The 19,355-nt window shown below is 40.1% G+C and overlaps 1 protein-coding gene across 1 annotated transcript; it reads right to left on the bottom strand.

The window, feature by feature from the left end:
- Positions 1-525: 525 nt before the first annotated feature.
- mfsd2ab (MFSD2 lysolipid transporter A, lysophospholipid b) lies at positions 526-13,512 on the bottom strand. Its single transcript, XM_008332074.3, has 14 exons — positions 13,220-13,512; positions 10,510-10,635; positions 9,790-9,914; positions 6,697-6,820; positions 6,116-6,194; positions 5,847-6,022; positions 5,670-5,760; positions 5,194-5,312; positions 4,968-5,051; positions 3,651-3,734; positions 3,371-3,483; positions 3,107-3,250; positions 2,489-2,665; positions 526-2,398 (listed from the first exon to the last, which is right to left on the bottom strand). Exons 1-14 carry the CDS (start codon positions 13,307-13,309, stop codon positions 2,344-2,346), a joined length of 1,587 nt encoding a protein of 528 aa, XP_008330296.1. The 5' UTR covers positions 13,310-13,512; the 3' UTR covers positions 526-2,343.
- Between the last annotated feature and the right edge of the window lie 5,843 nt (positions 13,513-19,355).

Here is a 19,355-nt window from a genome sequence, read left to right as displayed (position 1 = left end):
CTAAATCGGTGCTCATGGGTATTTCTGCAGTCTTTAATGCAACAATAAGTTTGTCTCTGCACTTCTAAAATAGTTGCACTATTTAGGGAGCTTTCGTTATTTTACTTGTCACACAGGAAAACTTTTTCCCTGACACAAAAATAAAACTATTTAATGGTTGCATGTTAACATCAACATCCCAACACTAGATGGCAGAATGGTGCAGTAAATGTTTCCGGTCCACACTGACGATACTTCTAGAGAAAAACAAATAACTGATGACTAATGAATTTAATTAAGCTTCTGGACCCTATTTAACCGTTTCAATAAATAAGCTAATTAGTTTTGGTTTTTAAATAAATTAGTTTTATTTATTGCTTTACATTACGCAGCAGTTAGCTATACTTTAAAGAAAAATTAAGAGATTTTATTCTCAGCATTTCAAATGTACAATAAAATACTGTGAGATAAAACATTTAAATGTATATTATACATAAATACATTAGGAAAATTGGCCAGAAAGTAAAACAAGTCAGACATGACAACTCTTACCATACACTTTGCAATATTTATTATTTATTAACCTTTTCTTAAATAACTACAGCCATTGTTCAGACGTTCAATTTACTTGCACCCACAAATATCAAAGGCATGTACAGGTTTACATACAATATGTACATATGCACAAGAGGCACGTTCACAAGGCTTGTGTGTCTCTGTGAGATTAAAGCGCACACATTTGGCAACAGCCTCTAGAGTTTTCTGAAAAACAGTTCACTGAAAAAGCCATTAAAGAACCATTGGACATAAAAAAGAGAGAAGAAGAAAAGGAAAAAAAACAGGACAACATTTGTAGGGCCAAACATAATGGCACTGCATTTGGAGTTCAGAAGTATGGATTTAAAGAAGAAGAAAATCTATACATATTAACATTTTCACATTGACAACTGTTGTCAGAGACATGGTAAAGATGTAACATTATGTATAACATATAAAAATGCAAACATTTCCATATCAACAGATATGAATATGTTAAATAATTACAGGTAATGTGTTGATCACAGAGCACCCGTGTTGGGAGATCAAGCACATTTACAGTATGTACAAAAAATATTAACCTTCCAAAATAAATGGCGATGCCAACTTTTTGCTTTTACATCTCTCTTTTTTAAATTTGTTGCCACATTCGAGTGCTTCCCTTTTTCAAAATTCAGGGGCAAATACAGCAGTGATAGCAAGTATATTAAAAAAAAAGGGTGCGTTAATGCTTTAAAACATTGCCCTTTTTTCTTTAGTTGGAAAGCTTAAAATTTAAGAGTCTGGATGCTGCTCACAACACCGCTCTACAGGAGACCTGCGTGCAAAAGCAAATAAATATTTAAATAATTTGTACCGTCTGTCGTCACTTTTCTGATCAAAATGAAAGAAAGTGTTTCAGAGGTAAAAAAAAAAAAATTCTTTTCTTCAGTAGCTGTGCTTTAATATCAGGGTAATCTTTTCTCTGGCTGTAAAAGAGTTGGCGTTGTTGGTACAAACTAACTACTTTACACTGATGTAGTGGTTTTTACTGTTATGATTAGGAACTAATGGAAATGACCATTCAGTTTACAGGTGCTAATACCTTCAGGTCACAGAGTTCCAATGTCACATTATACCGGCAACTAGAAAAAAAAAAAAAAAGGGTCAAAGTACAGTAAGGTGTGATGAGTTTTGGCTGAAAGACATTAGTAAACAATTGTAATTGTAAAATTACCAATTTTTTAGAACACACACAACTATTTAATATTTCAAAAGCAAAGTGTACTTTTTTGTCCTTTTTCTCTTATTTTTTTAACAATTTTACCCCTAAACAGGGCTGAAATTAAGGCATTTGTTCAAGTCAAGAATGCTCACATCTCCGAACCATAAAGATATTGGTTCAGTGTTCAAGGTCTTTACCGTTTGTTCAATGTAAGTGAATAAAATCCGTTGGCAACTAGCATCAGTAATGACAGCACACGGTATGCTAACAGAACATCATCCCATCACAGTTCTTTTGTGAAGTTGTAACCAGTTTGAAACAAATCCTTTAAAAAGACAAAAAAAAGAGGGACTTTTTCACAGTACTTCAAGTTAAATGCTATACAAAGTGTAAGGCTTTCTGAGATCTGACTCAACCAACAGCAAAGTAGAATTTCATGGACGGTGGGAATTAGAAAAGTGACAGAAATTATGACGCAAAACCTTTGAAAGACATGAAACACAGTCTCATAGTGATGGGACACAGAGGTGTCTGTGTGATCCGACAGGCCCAGATCCGTTTTTGGTCCTGTCCAGTGCAAAAATGCTATCACCTCATTGGTCCGCGGGTCTTCTGTAAAAGTCCTAGACGATGTGTGCCAGCTCTGTGGAATCTGTTTCTGAGTCAGACTCGCTGTCTCTGCAAGACAAGTGTTCAGGGTTAGACCCGTTGTTTCTCAGATGCACAAAGAGAAAAAACAGAACTTCAAATCTTCCTCGTCAGTCTTACCTCTGTTTCTGTAACAACTTTCGGTTGGCCTGCCTTCTGTCCTCGGTAATGGGATAGAAGTACAATATTATCAGACCAGTAAAGATGAAAATGATCGGGGCGGCAGAAACCAGAACCTTTAAGGTTAAATGCACCTCATTGGGTTGAGTGCAGCCCCTGGTGATGTAGCCTGCAAAGCTGAGGACGTGAGAAATACAATCAGGAACTGAAAACAAACAAAGCAGTCCGTATCCCACAGGAGCATGGAGGAAAATAATCTGTTTTGCTGGGCTTCTCCACACTAAGTTACTGATCAAAAGACAAACACTGTAACCTCGGTCTTGTGATGCATGCAAAGACACACACACACAAACTAGCCTAACTCTGTTAAATCAGAAGAATGCTAAAGACAATAATCACTTTGATGGCCGAGAGATTTGGCTTAACCTTATTCTGTCTTTTCCATTTCCATTATGTTGGATTAATTCTACAGAACCAAAAATGTGCTACTCTTTCTCATCTAATTGGTACCTGCCACAATTTCTAATCTCCCGATGACTTCAAAGCTCCAGCACGACGCACACAATTTGCCTGAAGGTCAAACTTGGAACAAAGCGCTGCGTTCCTGTAAGAACTTACTCTAAGCTGAGAGTGGAAACACCCAGGGAGACTCCAGAGGCGAACTTGGTGAAGAAGACGTAGAAAGAGTAGAAGAGAGCTTCATGGCCCTCGGAGGTGGGGTTCTGGACTTTGAAATCGTCGACGACATCAGGCAACATGGACCTGAGAGAGAGGGAGAGAGAGAGGGAAGGAGTCAGAGTCACAACACTTTTACAGCAATTAAGGGTTTATAATGAGTCTTGTTGAGGACAAAAAAAAAAACAAAAAAAATTCAGTTCATACCATGGCAACAGGAAGGCGGACGCCACTCCAATCCCAGCAGCCGCGGCAACGATGTAGGTAACAATCAGGTTACTCTTCACACACACAACCATGATCAGGAACGGAATCACGGACTGAAAAGAAAAGACCAGATTAGGTGTCGAAATAACTTCTAATCAACACAGATTAATTGTTAATTTTATTTAAAAAAAAAAAATTCAGTTCAGTCTTTAAATAACGCCCAACTCCTGTCAATCTCACAGGTGATGTTAACCTAAGAAGTGGTGTCTGTGGGTCTTACCAAGCTGCCAACATAAACCGCCGTCTTCTTTCCAAAGCGACTGAGAAACCACTGCCAGGCCGGGATGGCCAGAGTAGCGAAAAGCTGTGAAGAGGAATAAAAATAATAATAAAAAAAATGTTGGGAAAAATAATCACAGCCAGCCATTTCCCTGAAAATGCCCACCTCATTACAGTAAAGACTTAAAGCTGCAAAAGACCATATCCTCAGATGTATTTACAGAAGGCTTCAGCTTCTGCTTTATACATATGTGTGTGTGTGTCATGATGCAGAAACTTTCTGACCGCTCAAACCAGCCAAAGACAACAGATATGATGGAAGATAATCCACAATATCCAGGTCTTCCCAAAACAAACCTGAGCCTCACAGGCTGCACAGCTTCACAGGGCTCATCACAAGCTCGGTCAGATCAGTGACCTTTGATCCCTGTGTTGGACCACTGTATTACTAAAACAGAGCCTTTCTAAAATTTTTTTTTTTTTTAAAAAAGGTTTAATTTCTTACTTGGAAAAAAGAAACGAAAAAGAAATGGGAAGTTGAGGTGGAGACTTCCCACACTATGTTGTATAATTATCATTCCTTCTCCAAGATTACCACATCATGCATTCTTAAAAAGGATCATTGTAAACCACTTCTTCCTGTACTGCTTCTAGCCCCGGCTGCTCTCCCAGACCAAAAAAATATTATTTATCTGCCTTTATTCTAGAAATTGAAAGTACCAAGAGCACAACTGGAAGTGAAACCTCATAATGCCAGTGAAGGCTGCCAACACTTCAAATGTATGAGAATAAGGGCATTTCATTACATAACTACATAAATGGACTCAGGAAGGTTACTGCCGTGGCTTTGTAATCCTTTGCATAAAGTAAAGGATCAGAGTGCGTAATCTGTGCTGCTGCTCTGATCCCTAATTTCTCATGTACATCTACTACTAATCAACATGGACTGAAAAAAAAGCAGTCTTCTAAGGTGTGTGGTAAAGAGAGGCCCTGACAGAAAAGGAGGCGCAACGGTGGCTCCTCTGCCGTCTGTGGGAATGCGATGCCCTTTAGGCCGAGCCGTCTCAGTGGACGTGCATCATGGGAATGGGCCACAAGGAGACACTGATTTCTAACCCGGGCCCAGAGTGGCTTTGTAACCCGAGACAATTTATGCACCCACTTGAGAAACATAGCTTTTGTTTGAGACGCGATGCTAATGGGTTCACATTCTCCACACCAACAGGCAGTGGAACGTTTCAGATGAGGAGACAATCGACTGTTATCACTATGGGAACCACAACTATAAAGCCACCTGTGTATCTGTGTGTGTTCTCACCATGATGATTAGTAAAATATTTTGGAAGTCGTTTCTGAATCCCAGTGTGGAGCTGCAAAATAGAGCAAAGTTGCCTTCCAGGAGCTGTGGGAAAATGCAAAAGATAAGAAAGGTTAAATAAAAGTTGAAACACTGTATTACTGTAAAAATCACTTATTTTGTCTGAAATGAAATGTTGCAAGTGGGGGGGCATGCTTTTTGTCACATATTGTAACTACTCACTCACCATGAAACCTAGTGATGTAAAAAGGAAAACCATGACCAGTTTGGCATACGGTCCATGTCCCATCACCAGTTTAATTCCCCTGAAAAAGGACATGGGCTCTGTCCTTACCCGTACAGACTCTACAAGTGAGGAAGGAGAAGAAAGAATTCAGAAAAAAAAAAAAAGACATTTGCACACATTCTTTTTTTTGCCTGTGTCTTGTGTTCGTTCCGATGCTGACTTTAAGGCTCATTCTTAATCAGTGACTTCGCTGGTCACGATGCTGTTAAGTGAACTAGAGCCTGAGTGCTTCCAAACAGCCCACAGTCGTACCACAGTGTGGCGTGTTAACTCTGCGACCTGATTGGACGGCTGCAGAAATGTGAGGCAGCACTGAGTCACATGAGTGACGCATGTGCATCTGTGTCCAATCAGCGACGTCAGTGATCAATATAATGAAAACAAACAAGGGCTGGTCATCTTAGTTGGAGTTGTACCTTTTTGCTCTCTCACGCCAAAGAAAAGAACAATAGCACAAAGGATGTAGATCAAGCAGATAACACCAGAGGCGATCATGTAGGCCACTTTCTGCAGAAGGATGACATCGGAGATTAGGATGGGTCAGGAAAAAAAAAAAACAACACAAATTTAAACAGTTTGCACTGTCTGTTTACCGTGTCCTCTAAGGAAATAACCGGCGTGGAGTTATTGACTTCAGTGGAATTAACTGAAACATTCTGCTCTGGCCCTACGTCCCCTGGTCCTGGAAGGCAGGGTGCGTTGGCCATGCCTACAATTTGTCCTTGGATAGCTGTGCCAACCACTGTGCCCAGAACTTCCACTGTCATCCCTGATCGTAAAAAAACAAAACGAAAAAAAGCTCAGGACACAGAAGACACTTGGTGAAGACAGTAACGTCCTGGATATTTATGTGGACACTCACTGTATGCTGTAGCAGAGTCTCTCTCTTTCTGCTCCGAGCTGATGAACATGGTGAGGGCAGAGTAGGGCACATGGAAACACTAATTTACAAAAAGGGGAAAGAGAGGGAAACAAGTCAATGCTTTGGTCCATTTATAGAAAGGTTAAACCAGTTCAATGATGCTGCTTTTTTCCTCTTTGGTAAATAAGAGAGTGAATATTGAACTGGTTTTTCAGTGTTCAAAACTGAGGTTTAATGAGGGGTGCAAAAACACTCCAGCAAGGGCCACGGGACTGCATAGATTATCAACAGAAGACACCAGATATACTGTATGTTACCCATAGATTTCGACCACATGGTGGCGATAATGCACCAGTGAGGTCTTTGACTAGCTCCAATATACAGAGATGATGATGTTTTAAATAATTGTGAATCGTGTACTGTATTATGATGAAATAATTATTAACTGTGAATTCAATATAAACAGTATAACTATTAAGTGCCTTTCTAATCAGGAGTTCACTGAGTAAAGCAAACCATTTTGTGTGTATGGCACATATGGAAGCAGCTGAAGTTCACGTCTGCATCAGTGTGGTACTCACAGTCTGAAGGGACTGGAAGAGGCAGTAGAAGAAGAGGTACCAGATGACCTTGCCGTTCTCGAAGGGCGGAACGTACCATATGAGGAAGTAGGAAAGCACGGCCAGCGGGGTCGAGAGCAGGATCCTTAGCACGGTTAAAAGAACAAGGGGAGAGGACAGAACAAAGACATCAGTGAGTGACAACGTGACATCTTTTGACAGGCGACACGCACGGTGGCTCTGTAAACATGCAGAGGATGACCACTGATTACACAACTGACACTGGTCTTCCATTCATCGTGTGCCAACTTTTATACATCAGAGGCCACATGGGAGTATAACCAGTTTGGTCTGGTGATTGTGTACCTGGATCAGGCAGTCCTTGAATGTGGAATTTAACTTCTGTAATATCGAAATGGTGAGTCTGAGCGCCTCCCTTGCAAGACGTTGGACAGATATTTATTTCGTAAATTCCTCCGCACCACCTTGTTCTCTACCTCCTTGTGCTTGGAGCGTTGCGTAAATTCTAACCATGAGGTCAACATATCCGCCGACATGGAAACTCCGGTGGCTGAAATTTCCTTTACACGCTGATTGTGGTTTGACTTCCCCCCTGAGCTCACTATGATGTCATGCAGTCCAGTGGACAGGGGTCAGCAGAAACACGTAAGATGTCTAGGAAGGGAGAGTTAAGTGGACAGGAAGCAGCTTCATTGATTCATTGCAGGAACTGCTGACTGTATACTCATCAGGTGTGACTCAGAGAGGAAATGATGACCCTTCAGGAACTTATCTACAAACGCACCAGGTGTATTTTGCCTCTGGCCTCGGTCTACATGTATTCCAACGATGGAACTGGCTCTCGGTGTGACAGAAAAGCTTTGAGGTGAGAAACATCAGCAGCAGCTGACATCAGTGTTGGTTACATAACAAATAAAGTTAAAATTGTGGTTGTTTCTCTAGGCGTGTGTGCAAGGAGTGGTGCTGGAGCAGATATTTTATTTGCAATGACAGCACAGTTTGGAATGCATCTCTCAGCACTACTACATTACATATTTGCAGTTGTAATTAAGGTAAGGTATACAGTACCTAGCGTTATAAGGGCCACTTTCTCTTGGTTGCTTTTTATTTTGAACAGTAAAAAAAAAATCCTCCACATGACTCTTTTTGTCATGTGGACGGGCAGTTCCGTAAGGCAGTTTACATAGTTAATCTTAGACTGTAGGCACACTAAATTCGCTGAACTACAGCGGGACACAGAAGGTCGTAAAGTACAACCAACCCACCCACCCTCCGCCTCCATTCTGGAATCATATTTAAAATGCTCTGAAATAGCCATGCTAACAGGGGAGAGTGCCGTCAGCCAGATCAGCTACTTCTTTTTGGAATTCGTCATGTCATCATGTGCAAAATAATAATTAATTAAATTGTCTTGTTTGTGTCACAGTGTCACTGATTCATAGGTTTTTTTTTAATATATTGTCAAACGTGGTGACAAGGAAGAGGAGTAACAATGAATGGGGACATTCACATTGAAAGCCTTCACAGTTTGAACTGAAGTAACCCACACTCTTCAAAAAAAATCCTCAGTGGCCCTACCGCAGACGCTATTGGCTTAGTCAGATGGTGTGTTCGAGCTCAACCAATCAGAAACTCACTCCACCAGTCTCCCCTCCCCCCACATCCAAGACACAGGTTTTGGAATGGCGCAGCACCGTCTCATTATCCATTGCTGTGCGTCTCAGAGGATAACCTCAAATGCCATTCATTCTTGCATCCTTCCCAACTTCCTGCAACAAACCCCACCCTGGTCCCGACCCCGTTTCTGATAACATATGGACAAGATGCAACACGTAGAATGAAGTTATCTGCAGGCACATGTACTAGCAGCACAGAATCAAATAATAATAATAATAAAAAAAACATACTGTTGTTATCACAAATTCCTTTTTGGATCGTTATTATTATATTATACACAGCTGTCGCTGAGCGATGAGCTTGTTTAGGGACAACACATTTATTTTGTATTCTAAATTAATTATGTAGGTGTTTCCCCAAAAGGCAGCCACAGAGGGAGAAACAGAAACTGAGGTTGAGACCACAGGAGGGTTTTGTGTCTGCTTTCATTTCCTGCCTTTGCTCCTTTGATTATTCAGCTTCATAAGACACAGGGGAGAGACAATATTTTCAATATTCAACAACAAACCAATACACTGCACCCAGCGTCTGATGTAAACAAACACACCTCCGCTGCTCCTGCCCCCTTTAACTTGTATTCTAGTACAGGTTTTGCGCTAATAACGCTCTTTAATATTGCAGATCCTACCTCATTCTGCATGACCAACAGTTCACACTGACACCCTACACTGCCCCCAAACTCTCACCTCCATGTGAAATACACCCCTCACACGTACACCATAAGTTGCCTACTAGTACATAGTACGGAGAGAAACAGGTACATCGTAACCCTAACCAAGATTTCGGGTCTCAGGCTTCACAGATATTTGCATCTGAATTCTACAGATGGATTTATTGAAATATTGTTTCTGTGCCGTCCTTCAAAGAGCAATTCTGGGATGTGCATAAAACCAACTGTGTTCAAAGCTGCTCATATTTGTCAAGAAAAAAACTACACAAACACAGAGAAGGCTTTGTCCTCAAGGCTGCGGTCCATGGTCAGGTCAGTATCTTCTGACTGGAGTCAGAGTTTTTTAGTGCAGTACATCATATCATCACAAGCATGTACGGCATTATAGCGAGTTTCCTAAGAGAGGCAGAGTAATAGGGTGGAGGAGAACAGTCTGAACATAAAGGCATTCATTGGTTATGAGTAAGGGACACTGCCTTAGCCTGCCTTGCCAGCCTATGACCTGCAATTAACCCTTGTGGGAGCCTCTGCCTCCAAACACTGACACGTTTACATATAACTAAAACTGCAGCTGACAGCATATTTCAACAGCCAAGTGTGTGACAAATGAGGATTCAATTACATGAGGGGCGATTTTATTTTTAACATGACCCAAACATTGCAGCTAAATGGATGAGGGTCTAGCAGATTACCCCTTTTTTTTTAAATAATTTGCTTGGTGAAATAAACTTCCGAGGTAGACATACCATGGCATCATGCGTCCAAAACGGGTCCACGGGCTGCGGGAAACCAGGAACCCCACAGTGGGATCGGTCACTGCGTCCCATGCTCGGCCCACAAACAAGATGATGGAAGCGTAGAAGGGGTCAAGCTGTCAAAGAAGAGAATGAACAAATGTTAGTGTTAATAAAATAATTTTACACCAGACATTATTCATTTGCATCAACGCTGATAAACTGCTAATGATCTGGCTCTTTACTAGTCTTCTGGGATTTCAGGACAGGCCTAAACCCTTGGGGTCTGCCTACTTACACATTATTTGAGCCCATAGATTAGTGTCTGAGCCTATTAAAGCAAACTGCCATAACTCATGCTACTGCCCTCTGCATTTTTCTGAATAAATCCTCTAAAGCTTGTTCATTACAGTGCAGCCTAGTCATGGTTTCCATAATAAAGAGAAGAGAAACTTTTTCCATCTCTTAATTTTATCCAGGGCGGTGGAACCAATTGTTGGGAAGCTTTGGCTTCTCACATTGTCCTGTGCTTCATGTGCCCTTATGCAGTGCTTTAAAGGACACAGCAGGGATCATGTGCAGCTCCATGCTTTCAAGCATTCAAATGCCGCCTTGAGTGCAAGGCTCTCACCCTGATGCCAGTGTCTTTTAAGCAGCCTGGTTATATTAGGATGGGATATAAATGTGATGCTAAATGTCTGGACTGTATATCAGTGACTTCAGCAAACTCACCTGAGCAACGTCCAAGAGATAGATTTGCAAAAAGAAGCCGAGGGCACATCCAGTGATTTGGTAAGGTGCTCCGCCAATGGCATAGCTGAGTTTGTTGCATATGGACAACCTGTTCCTGTGCTCCCGCTGGAAAAATAAACAAGGGAGAAAAAAAAAACAGTTACATATTAATTATTTCATGAATGAAAACTATGATGATGTGGCTCAAACTTTTATAGAGATCGATTTTCGCACACGTCAAAATTTGCTGCACTGCTGGCTGAGCACAGTATCATTGTCTGGTCCCAGTTTCACATTGTAACCATAGAGTATGTGCAAAAGTGTTCAGGCTTTGGCGGAGCCAGGTCTGCATAATTATAGAGGGGTCTGCGAAGGCACAGGCGGCAGTCTCTCTTTTTAGCACATCCGTTCTTATGGTCACAAAATACATTTCCTCACTGAACTAGCTGAACGTTTGCATCGTCCTACTCTGTAAATACAAGAGTGCATTTTTATTGAGCAACAAGTCATAGCTGGGAGGAGAGACAATTCAAGGATGTGGTAATTTACAGTGAAAGCTCTTATTAAACTAAGTGACTGGTGGTGGGACGGTACAAAAGAAGCTTTAACTCTTTTTTTTTAAAATGTCAAATCACTGTTGGTTTGTGCCAGGACGTGACAACCAAATGGAGTCACAAGCACCAGAGGCAAGGGTGACAGCACCCTGGCAAGAGTGCGAAGCGACTTAACCCACAAATAGACAGCGGTCAGTCCTCTGAACAATCCTCTGGCCACTGTTGCCTACAGTGGGAGTATAAACACACCCTCCTCCCTGACCAATCAATAGGTTATGTTTGTTTCCAACTAATCTGCCCATTATTCAAGCGATCAAAGAGTGTTACTGTTCCCGTTAATAGCTCTACATGAAGCACATGGCTTTGACTTTTTAGACCGTGGCCACATCTTACATCAGGCCACCGAACAAAAAAGGCAGAGCAATCCAAACCAAATAATCCTGCCTTTGTATAATCGTACACCCAATCCTGCCTTTGTTTTGGGTGACAACAAAGTTGGAAACTGGACACAAAAAAACCAATGACACTGAAACAACCATTTAATCTTTAGTGACTACTCATGCTCTAGTGAATGTAAAGCATGAACAGAATGTGGATTTTCACAGATGCAGACAAAAGAACTAGCTAGTCAAACCTAACCTGTCACGTAATATCCCATATTTGGCCTTGAACTAAGGAAATAGCTGGTTAAGGAGTGTTTAATTGTATAAAGTCTAAGGATAAGGCTGAACGGTGTGGACTATTGAAAAATGTTGGCTATTTTTTCAAGTGTCCCGTATACAATTGTCCTGTGTGTGTTTAGTTCGGGCTGTAAGCCCTTGTAGTTAAGGTATGTATATGTGTAGGTATTTAAATTATAGGGAATTTAATGCTTCTATGAATTCAATACATAAATATTTTGTCGTTTGACATGTTGAACATATTTTTTCAAAGCGACAGACGCCAGATAATTTACGAAATGCACGGTTACTAGTCAATTACCTTGTCAATTACCATTGTCAATTAACGTAATTACATTTTACCAAGAGAATTGGCAATATTGGCCACGTATTTCTTTTACCGTGACGTGGACCTTCCCCGACTCAGTCACGCCAATACGCCTGCCCCAGTGAAACACCTGACTCTGTTATCACAACCAAACGTTTTACACGTCGTGCAAAAAATACTGGGCGCATAATGCAACGACAATGCATACCGAGTTATTAAATATGGTAATGTCAAAAGACTGCTGACTTAAAATGAATATATTCCTCTCCTGCTTACAGTCTCCGGCTGTGACACGTAGCCTTACTACACGTTCACGCTGCTTTTATGGAATTCCGGAAACTGCATCTTCCCTAGTGAATGAGGGGCCTTGTAAATATTTAATGTATGGGTATGCAATGTAGGACTAAAAAAATAAACAACTTACTGTTATAAATTATAGACAATATGTTATCCGTTTACATTTGAAAATATCTTAAATATATTTTTCATTAACTTTGCTGTATTCGTGACAGGGTGACCATGAACGCAGCACGTAACTAGCCCTTTCTGATAGGGCACTTGTGTTCATAAAAATGCATGTAGACCACTTCGGCGGCATCAATTGTCGGCAACACCCTACATCAGCCTGGGGACAACGTGATTAAATCTCAAAGAAAGATTTGTGTGCTTTATTTATGATAGTGAAGCTATATCGAAACGACCAAACTGCGAGTTTTATGTACGCCTGGTTACATGTAAATGCGTATTTTAAATATAGCTCAGTGTAGTTGATGCAATGGCTACACTAGAACGCCATGATGAAATTGAACCAAAAGCTTTCCATTTATGTGGGTTTAAAATCACGAGGGAACATTTCTCTCGAGCACAGGGAAACGTAGCAGAGTCTGTTCGAGACAGAAAATGACCGAAATTTATATACACCTTTGCAATTATTTGACTGTTTTGGGGAGTATTTCGTTAGTATAATTTATCAGGCTCAGAATGGTTGTACAAAAACCTTTTAATAGTCGCTCCTTTAAATTGGAATTTTACCGGTGTGCGTTCCATTTCATTTGATTAGCGGATGTCACCGTTTGCTGTTGTCTTGCCTAATTTTTTGTCATTTTTATAACACATTATAACATTTACTTAATTATTAATAGACAAATATTTCAAATAAATGAGCCTACCTTCGGAGTAAGGGAGATGCCATCCTGGCTGACCGGTTTGTTCAATAAACTGGCGTTTGAATATTGTTCACCACCTTCTCCTTTGGCCATATCAGTGCAGTCCGTCTCTTGGTCCTGAATCCAAAACTAAACAAAGAAAAAGCTGAAATCTCTCACTCGAAAAAAGAAAAATGATATCAACCAGAACAGTGTTCTAATAGGGCTGGGGTCGTCGCGTTGTCTGATAATACTGAGCCCTTCAGTGTGTGAATTGCTGCGGTGCTTGGACGTAGTATTTCTGTTCACGACATCCTCACCACGCCCCCAGTGGGTGTTTCCCCTGAGTCTCACACATTTAAACAGCAGACCTGGAATTGAGCTGGGATTCGTTTGAACTAGTTAATGACGCAAATCTATAATCAGCCAATCACGTTACAGCAAATCAACACGGGGTACTTGAGGCTTAATAGTTAAGGAAGCGGACTTGGGCCCAGAAGGCTTCAGGTTCGAGTCCCCCAGCTGCTAAGGTTACCACTGAGGTACTCTAGTACTCTTAAAGCAGAGTTTGCGAGTTACGAAGACATAAATGGCACTCATGTTATTTGATTAAACAGCAAGTCCATTATAAGTCATATAGTACATTATTAAAACAACTAATAAACTTGATTTTTTTCATATATAAATATGACAAATCAAGTCTTTATTCAAAAGACTTTGAACTGATTAAAGACGCTTAAATCAGCCAATCACGTTGCAGCAACTCAACACGGATATTTAATTGATACGAAATTTAATTCCTCTATTTATGAAACAATTGTCTTTAATTGTATTTTGATATTTGAAAAATATTATTTCAGTGTGTCAGATAATTAAAGGACTGTCCAAATTCAAAAACCTTTCAAGTTGTTTGTGTGTGTTCGTATGTGTATGTAACTGCTATCTATGCTCAGACTCTCTACAGTCCTGTGACCACCGTTCTCTGTACTAACCATCAATGCAAGTTCAAAGTGACCATTTTTATTTATTTTTAAGTATAATAAATAAATGCCCCCACCCCCACAAGATGCATCACACGCTATGGTAAAATCATGGTTTTCTTGCTACCTTGGTCTTTAATTGCAAAGGGCCCTCCGCTCTGGCAGGAGGCCATAGGTCTATATGCTTCCATTTTAGCTGAGCACACATGCCATGAAGTCTCTAGTATACATTCGGTATACTGTGCAGACAGCGTCGCCACAAACACTACCTGCCTGAAAGCTTGTCTGTGTTCGAGGGACCTCCAGATTGTCGGAGACCTGCAGATTTTTTTTTTTTGCAATATTTGCTCAAGAATTACACACACACGCACACATCTGCCTCTTCCACAACTTAGACATTTACTGAAAACTGTAAATTTATTCCGACCATCTGTTTGTTTACAACCGAACGCAAACACGCCCCCCCCAGCTGCATTTTTTAAACTTGTGATAAACCTTGAACTTGTCAACGTTGCACAGCGTGAGTCTGCAGTGAACAAATCAATATGTGACACACACACGCAGACACGCGTACACACACACACACATGCCAGGTTAGATTAGATTAGGTTTTATGAATGTTATGTCCCTGCTTTAGTTGATCAGTGAATATGTCTGCTAAGACTGGAACTGTTTACCATTTGCCTTAGCTTGACTTGTGTATTTTATGAGGTAGAAGCCATAAATGTAAATAGATTTGTTTTTTAACAAAACACTCTCTTTGTGTAGATGCCTTTTGTGTTTTGGAACAAGAAAAAGTATCCAGTTGTCTAGAAAGTAATGTGTGCAGTGTTTAACCACTTTGTTTCTAGGGGTAAATCTAAACCGAGATACTTATCTGGAATTCAAAACTAAAACTCCCACAATTCTGCAAGACAAAGCCTGTCCACATCTCCCAGAGAAACCCAGCTCTAACCACCCAAACAGTTTCCCACGGATTATTTTACTCCTCCCATTTTAATAAGTTGGGCAAAGAAAAGGCACAGCACTTTGTACAACACGCATCTGAAGAGCAGGTAGTGACCCAGAATGTGGAACATGCTCCCTCGTGTTGTTGTACCTCTATTATTGGTCCATGAATGCAAACAAGGTGTACTCTGGAAAAACTTCATGCAAGAACATGATCTGAGTTTTAATGACCTAAAACGATTTCAAATCACAAGCAAGTTACACGCATAGACATTTCTTTATCTTTTATCTTTTGATGGAAGACCTCTACTATCTTGACCTTGATAACCCAAAGGTCTTGACAGTTGTAAACATATTAGAGAGAGTCATACAGTTATGGTTAGATCTCTTCTTTCACTATATATTTGCACGTGCCTGAGACCTGATGTGTGTATTTGTTGCCAAACATAGTTCGTTTGTATGTGAAGTAGGTGAGGCGGCGTGAAGCTGCGACTGCCGTGTGATGAATGCACAAGTTGTCTGAAAGGTTGAGCTTCTGTGCGTCACCCGAGATCATGTTATACAAAGCTACAGGGGGGGGGGTTGTGCCGCCCCCACACACACAAACACATACACAGATTGACTGAAAAAGACATAAAGGTTTTGTAAAGGAGCTAAAAGTTAGAAGTCAATTTGGGAACTGTTGCATTCTTTCGGTCCTGAGAGTCAGAATAGGGTTTTGAAACATTATTTTCCCAATACGTTTCTTCAGAATTTCCCGGTCACAAGTCAGTCTGGTGAACTTGAGCTCTATGAGCTGGCGTCTCTCTCTCTTTTGAGTTTTGTTGCTGTAATCAATAAGTTAATCAATAAAACTGTTGTTATCACGTTGATAATATATACAATTACATTTATTTGTACAGTGCTTCATCTCATATTATAATATCAGTTGTGGTGTTTGATTGGTAGATCCTGTTGTTCTGGTTTAAAGGTGGAGTAGTCGAGTCTTTTAAATAAATAAAAATGAACTAATCAGCTTAAGTATACAAAATTATACTATATATATATATATATGTAGTACATGTTTACCATTATAATTAAGGTTGCATAGAGAATACAAGGGCACCATTAATACATGAAGACAGTAGACAGTTCAAGGATCACTACCTGTGAGACATGTTTTTATTTTATCCTAGGCTTTAGACACAGAATTAGTTTATTTGTTTCAGGAATTAGGCTCCTCAAAGCCATCCGAAGTCAAAAGGTGACTCCAAGTCAGTGTAGAAGACTAATTATGTAACACATAAGTATAAACAATCTTTTTTTAAATCAAATGTGACAAAAGAGCTTAAGGCATTATAACCAGTTGAGGCACGGAATTTGACTATTTGTTCATTTCCTGCGCCCTTTCAGAAGACAGTTTTTTTCAAGAACAACACTGTCCAAATCACACAGAATCGGGTTCTTGACTTCCTTTTACTTATTAACTCTAGGCGGATTGCAATACAGCAGCATCTCTGGAGCCACCCTTTGGTTGTGAAAGTTGAATGTCATCATCTTATGTGCTAACAATTAAAAAAAAAACATACTGCAGAAGACGAAAGATGAAGAAATGTGGCTGTCGGAATAGCTAACGTCGGAGCGCCACAAAACATGAAATGTAAAATAATTTGTCACTGATGTGTCCTCGTTGACTGCGGAAAAATTTACCTTTGACACGACTCGTGTGTCATGACCCCACTGCTGCTGCAGACACAACATGGCATGACACCACACTCAGACACTGGGCTGATTTGGTTTAAAGTCCACGTTGCCTGACTGTGTGGATCATCGTGACGGGACATTGAACTCCGTCTAATCAGGATCGTCTGGCCTTGTTGGCACTGTGACTTTTAACCTGGTTCAACACCAGGTGATGTCATTGTGTTTCGGTCCACTCTGTGTTTACACCTGCTGGCCTGGAATTTAAAATACCTCCACTGAGGAATAATAGATGAATATTACTAACAACACCCTCTCCCTTTGCTGCTAAATGACATGAACCTGTTTCGAAGTGAGTGATGAAATGATTTTCTTTATTTGGTTTATTTATTTTATTTAGTCTAACGCAATGGTTTTCAACCTTGGGATTGTGACCCCACCTTGGGTCGTCTAGACTGCTATTAATTGATTAAAATATATATATATATATATTTTTTCAATTAATTATCACAACAACGCCACCCACAATACCAATACCACCAACGCCAGCTGTGTTTGTTTGAGATTACACAGAAGTCAGAGAACTTCCTCCAGGCAGCAATATTCAAACAGAACATTTCCGAGAACACATTCAATCACGCGGGTGAATGAGGAATGAACCGCGGAATAGCTATTTCTATGTTTAAAAACTGAAACGAAAAACCAAAAAACGTCGGTCTCGTTTCGGGTATTTTTAATAGCTTTACATCATCACACAGGAGAGTCTAATTCAATCTGGGCATCTGTGGAATATGTTCAAAAACAAATCCCTCTAACCGCACCTCACAAATTGTCTTACTTAAAAGATTTCCTGCTAAAGTTCTGCTGCCAAATATTAAAGCACGCTTTCAGAGTTTGGGCTGTTTGATGTTTATTCAAAGATTATCCAGTACGTACCGGTACGTGTGTGTTAGTATTTGACACGCAGGCCTGTGTGCGAGTGTCAGAGTGATGTGTAATTTAAGGGATCGTCTCTACAGAGAGTACTGTTTGTACAGCGGCAGGTATTGACAAATACAGCAGCAGGGGTGATTCAGCTGCCTCCTGGCAGAAATATAGTAAAACACAGCATTGGATAGAATATAAAAAAAAAAAAATTTAACTGCCAAAATAAAAGTCTGCAGATTAACACGTTAAACACCCCCATTAACAAATGATTATCAAAAGCTAATGATTAAAAGACGTGTATTGAGTTAGAGGCTTTCTGTTTAAGACCTAGAACGGAATAGAAAAGAGAAAAGAGTTTTTGTGAGACAGATAATAGCAGCTGGAAAAAAAAGTGAAAGTGAAAGAAAGTGAAAGAAAAGGAAAAGCTGAAAGTGAAGTCAAGGCAACCGACTTTTGCTGTATTTGGACAGAAGCTACGATTATTACTCATACTGAGTCGATGAGATGTTTTTGGTGGTTTACAATTCCAAAACAAAACTATATATTTAAACAATTCACTGTGTTATTTTATTTTTCCAGCCACATTTTCCAGTTACAATTAATCAAAGTATTTGTCGGACCCACTTTAGCAACACTTGAAACTCGCCGTGAAGTCGTTCGGCTTGTCAGGGCATAGGGTTCAAACCCCTCTCCTGTCTTATCTCAGGTGTCTGGGGATAAGATATTCCCTTTTTCTATTACAGCCTATTTCTTTCCCGGCACATCACCCAGTGGCCAGAAAATACAGTATATTCCCATCAAAAACCTCTCTACAAAATCCACATACTTTCAGTTATGTTATTAATGGGCTTTGATTCCCTCCACTCTTTTCTTTGAGAAAAAAAAAATTACTTCGACTGTCGTCGTTGGAGTGTGGGTTTTGAAATGTAACTTTGTTTTGAATGATTAGATGATTATGACTATGTAAACCAACGGTGTTGGTTTTTTGCTCAATAAAAATGTCAGTTTCTGCAGGAGGCCATTAATTTCAACCTCAGGTTATTTTGACACGTAGAAAATAATTCTGTTTATCGGTGCCTTCTAAATAACTCTCGAGGTTTTCATGTTTGATCTCTTTCTTGACTCGACCTGACCTGTGACACTTCCTTTTTTCTCTCACGTGACTTGACCGCGGGGGCGGATACAGTATGTGTCAGATGTGGGAGCATCTTCAAGCTCCTCTTTTTATGGTAAATTGTTTCGCAAGTCATTTGACTTAACTCTATAAAACTTTTCGCGGGGGCGGTCATTTGACTTAACTCTATAAAACTTTTTTTTTCATTTTATGAACTGCATGGAAATGTACTGTTTGGAAACTCTTTTAGAAAGAAACCTATTGCCTCAGTGAGTAGACACCTGTATCTTTTCAAACACTAGGACATTAATGACCGTGTCAGTAGTGGATGTTGCTCTACACACTTGTCTCGTGTATCTTTTTCACTGTCAAAAATGAGTCCCAGCGCCTTGGAACAAGGTTAAGTCAGTCAAGGTTAAAGGTTAAAAAGGGTAAAAACATAATCTTATCTCAGGTGCCTAGAGATAAGATTACTTTTTTAGTAAATTGTATCTTACTAGTCCTGTCCTTT

Source organism: Cynoglossus semilaevis, chromosome 18 (genome assembly GCF_000523025.1).
Source record: "Cynoglossus semilaevis isolate Cse_v1.0 chromosome 18, Cse_v1.0, whole genome shotgun sequence".
Taxonomy (NCBI): domain Eukaryota; kingdom Metazoa; phylum Chordata; class Actinopteri; order Pleuronectiformes; family Cynoglossidae; genus Cynoglossus; species Cynoglossus semilaevis.
This window is presented reverse-complemented; position numbering and strand designations above follow the sequence as displayed.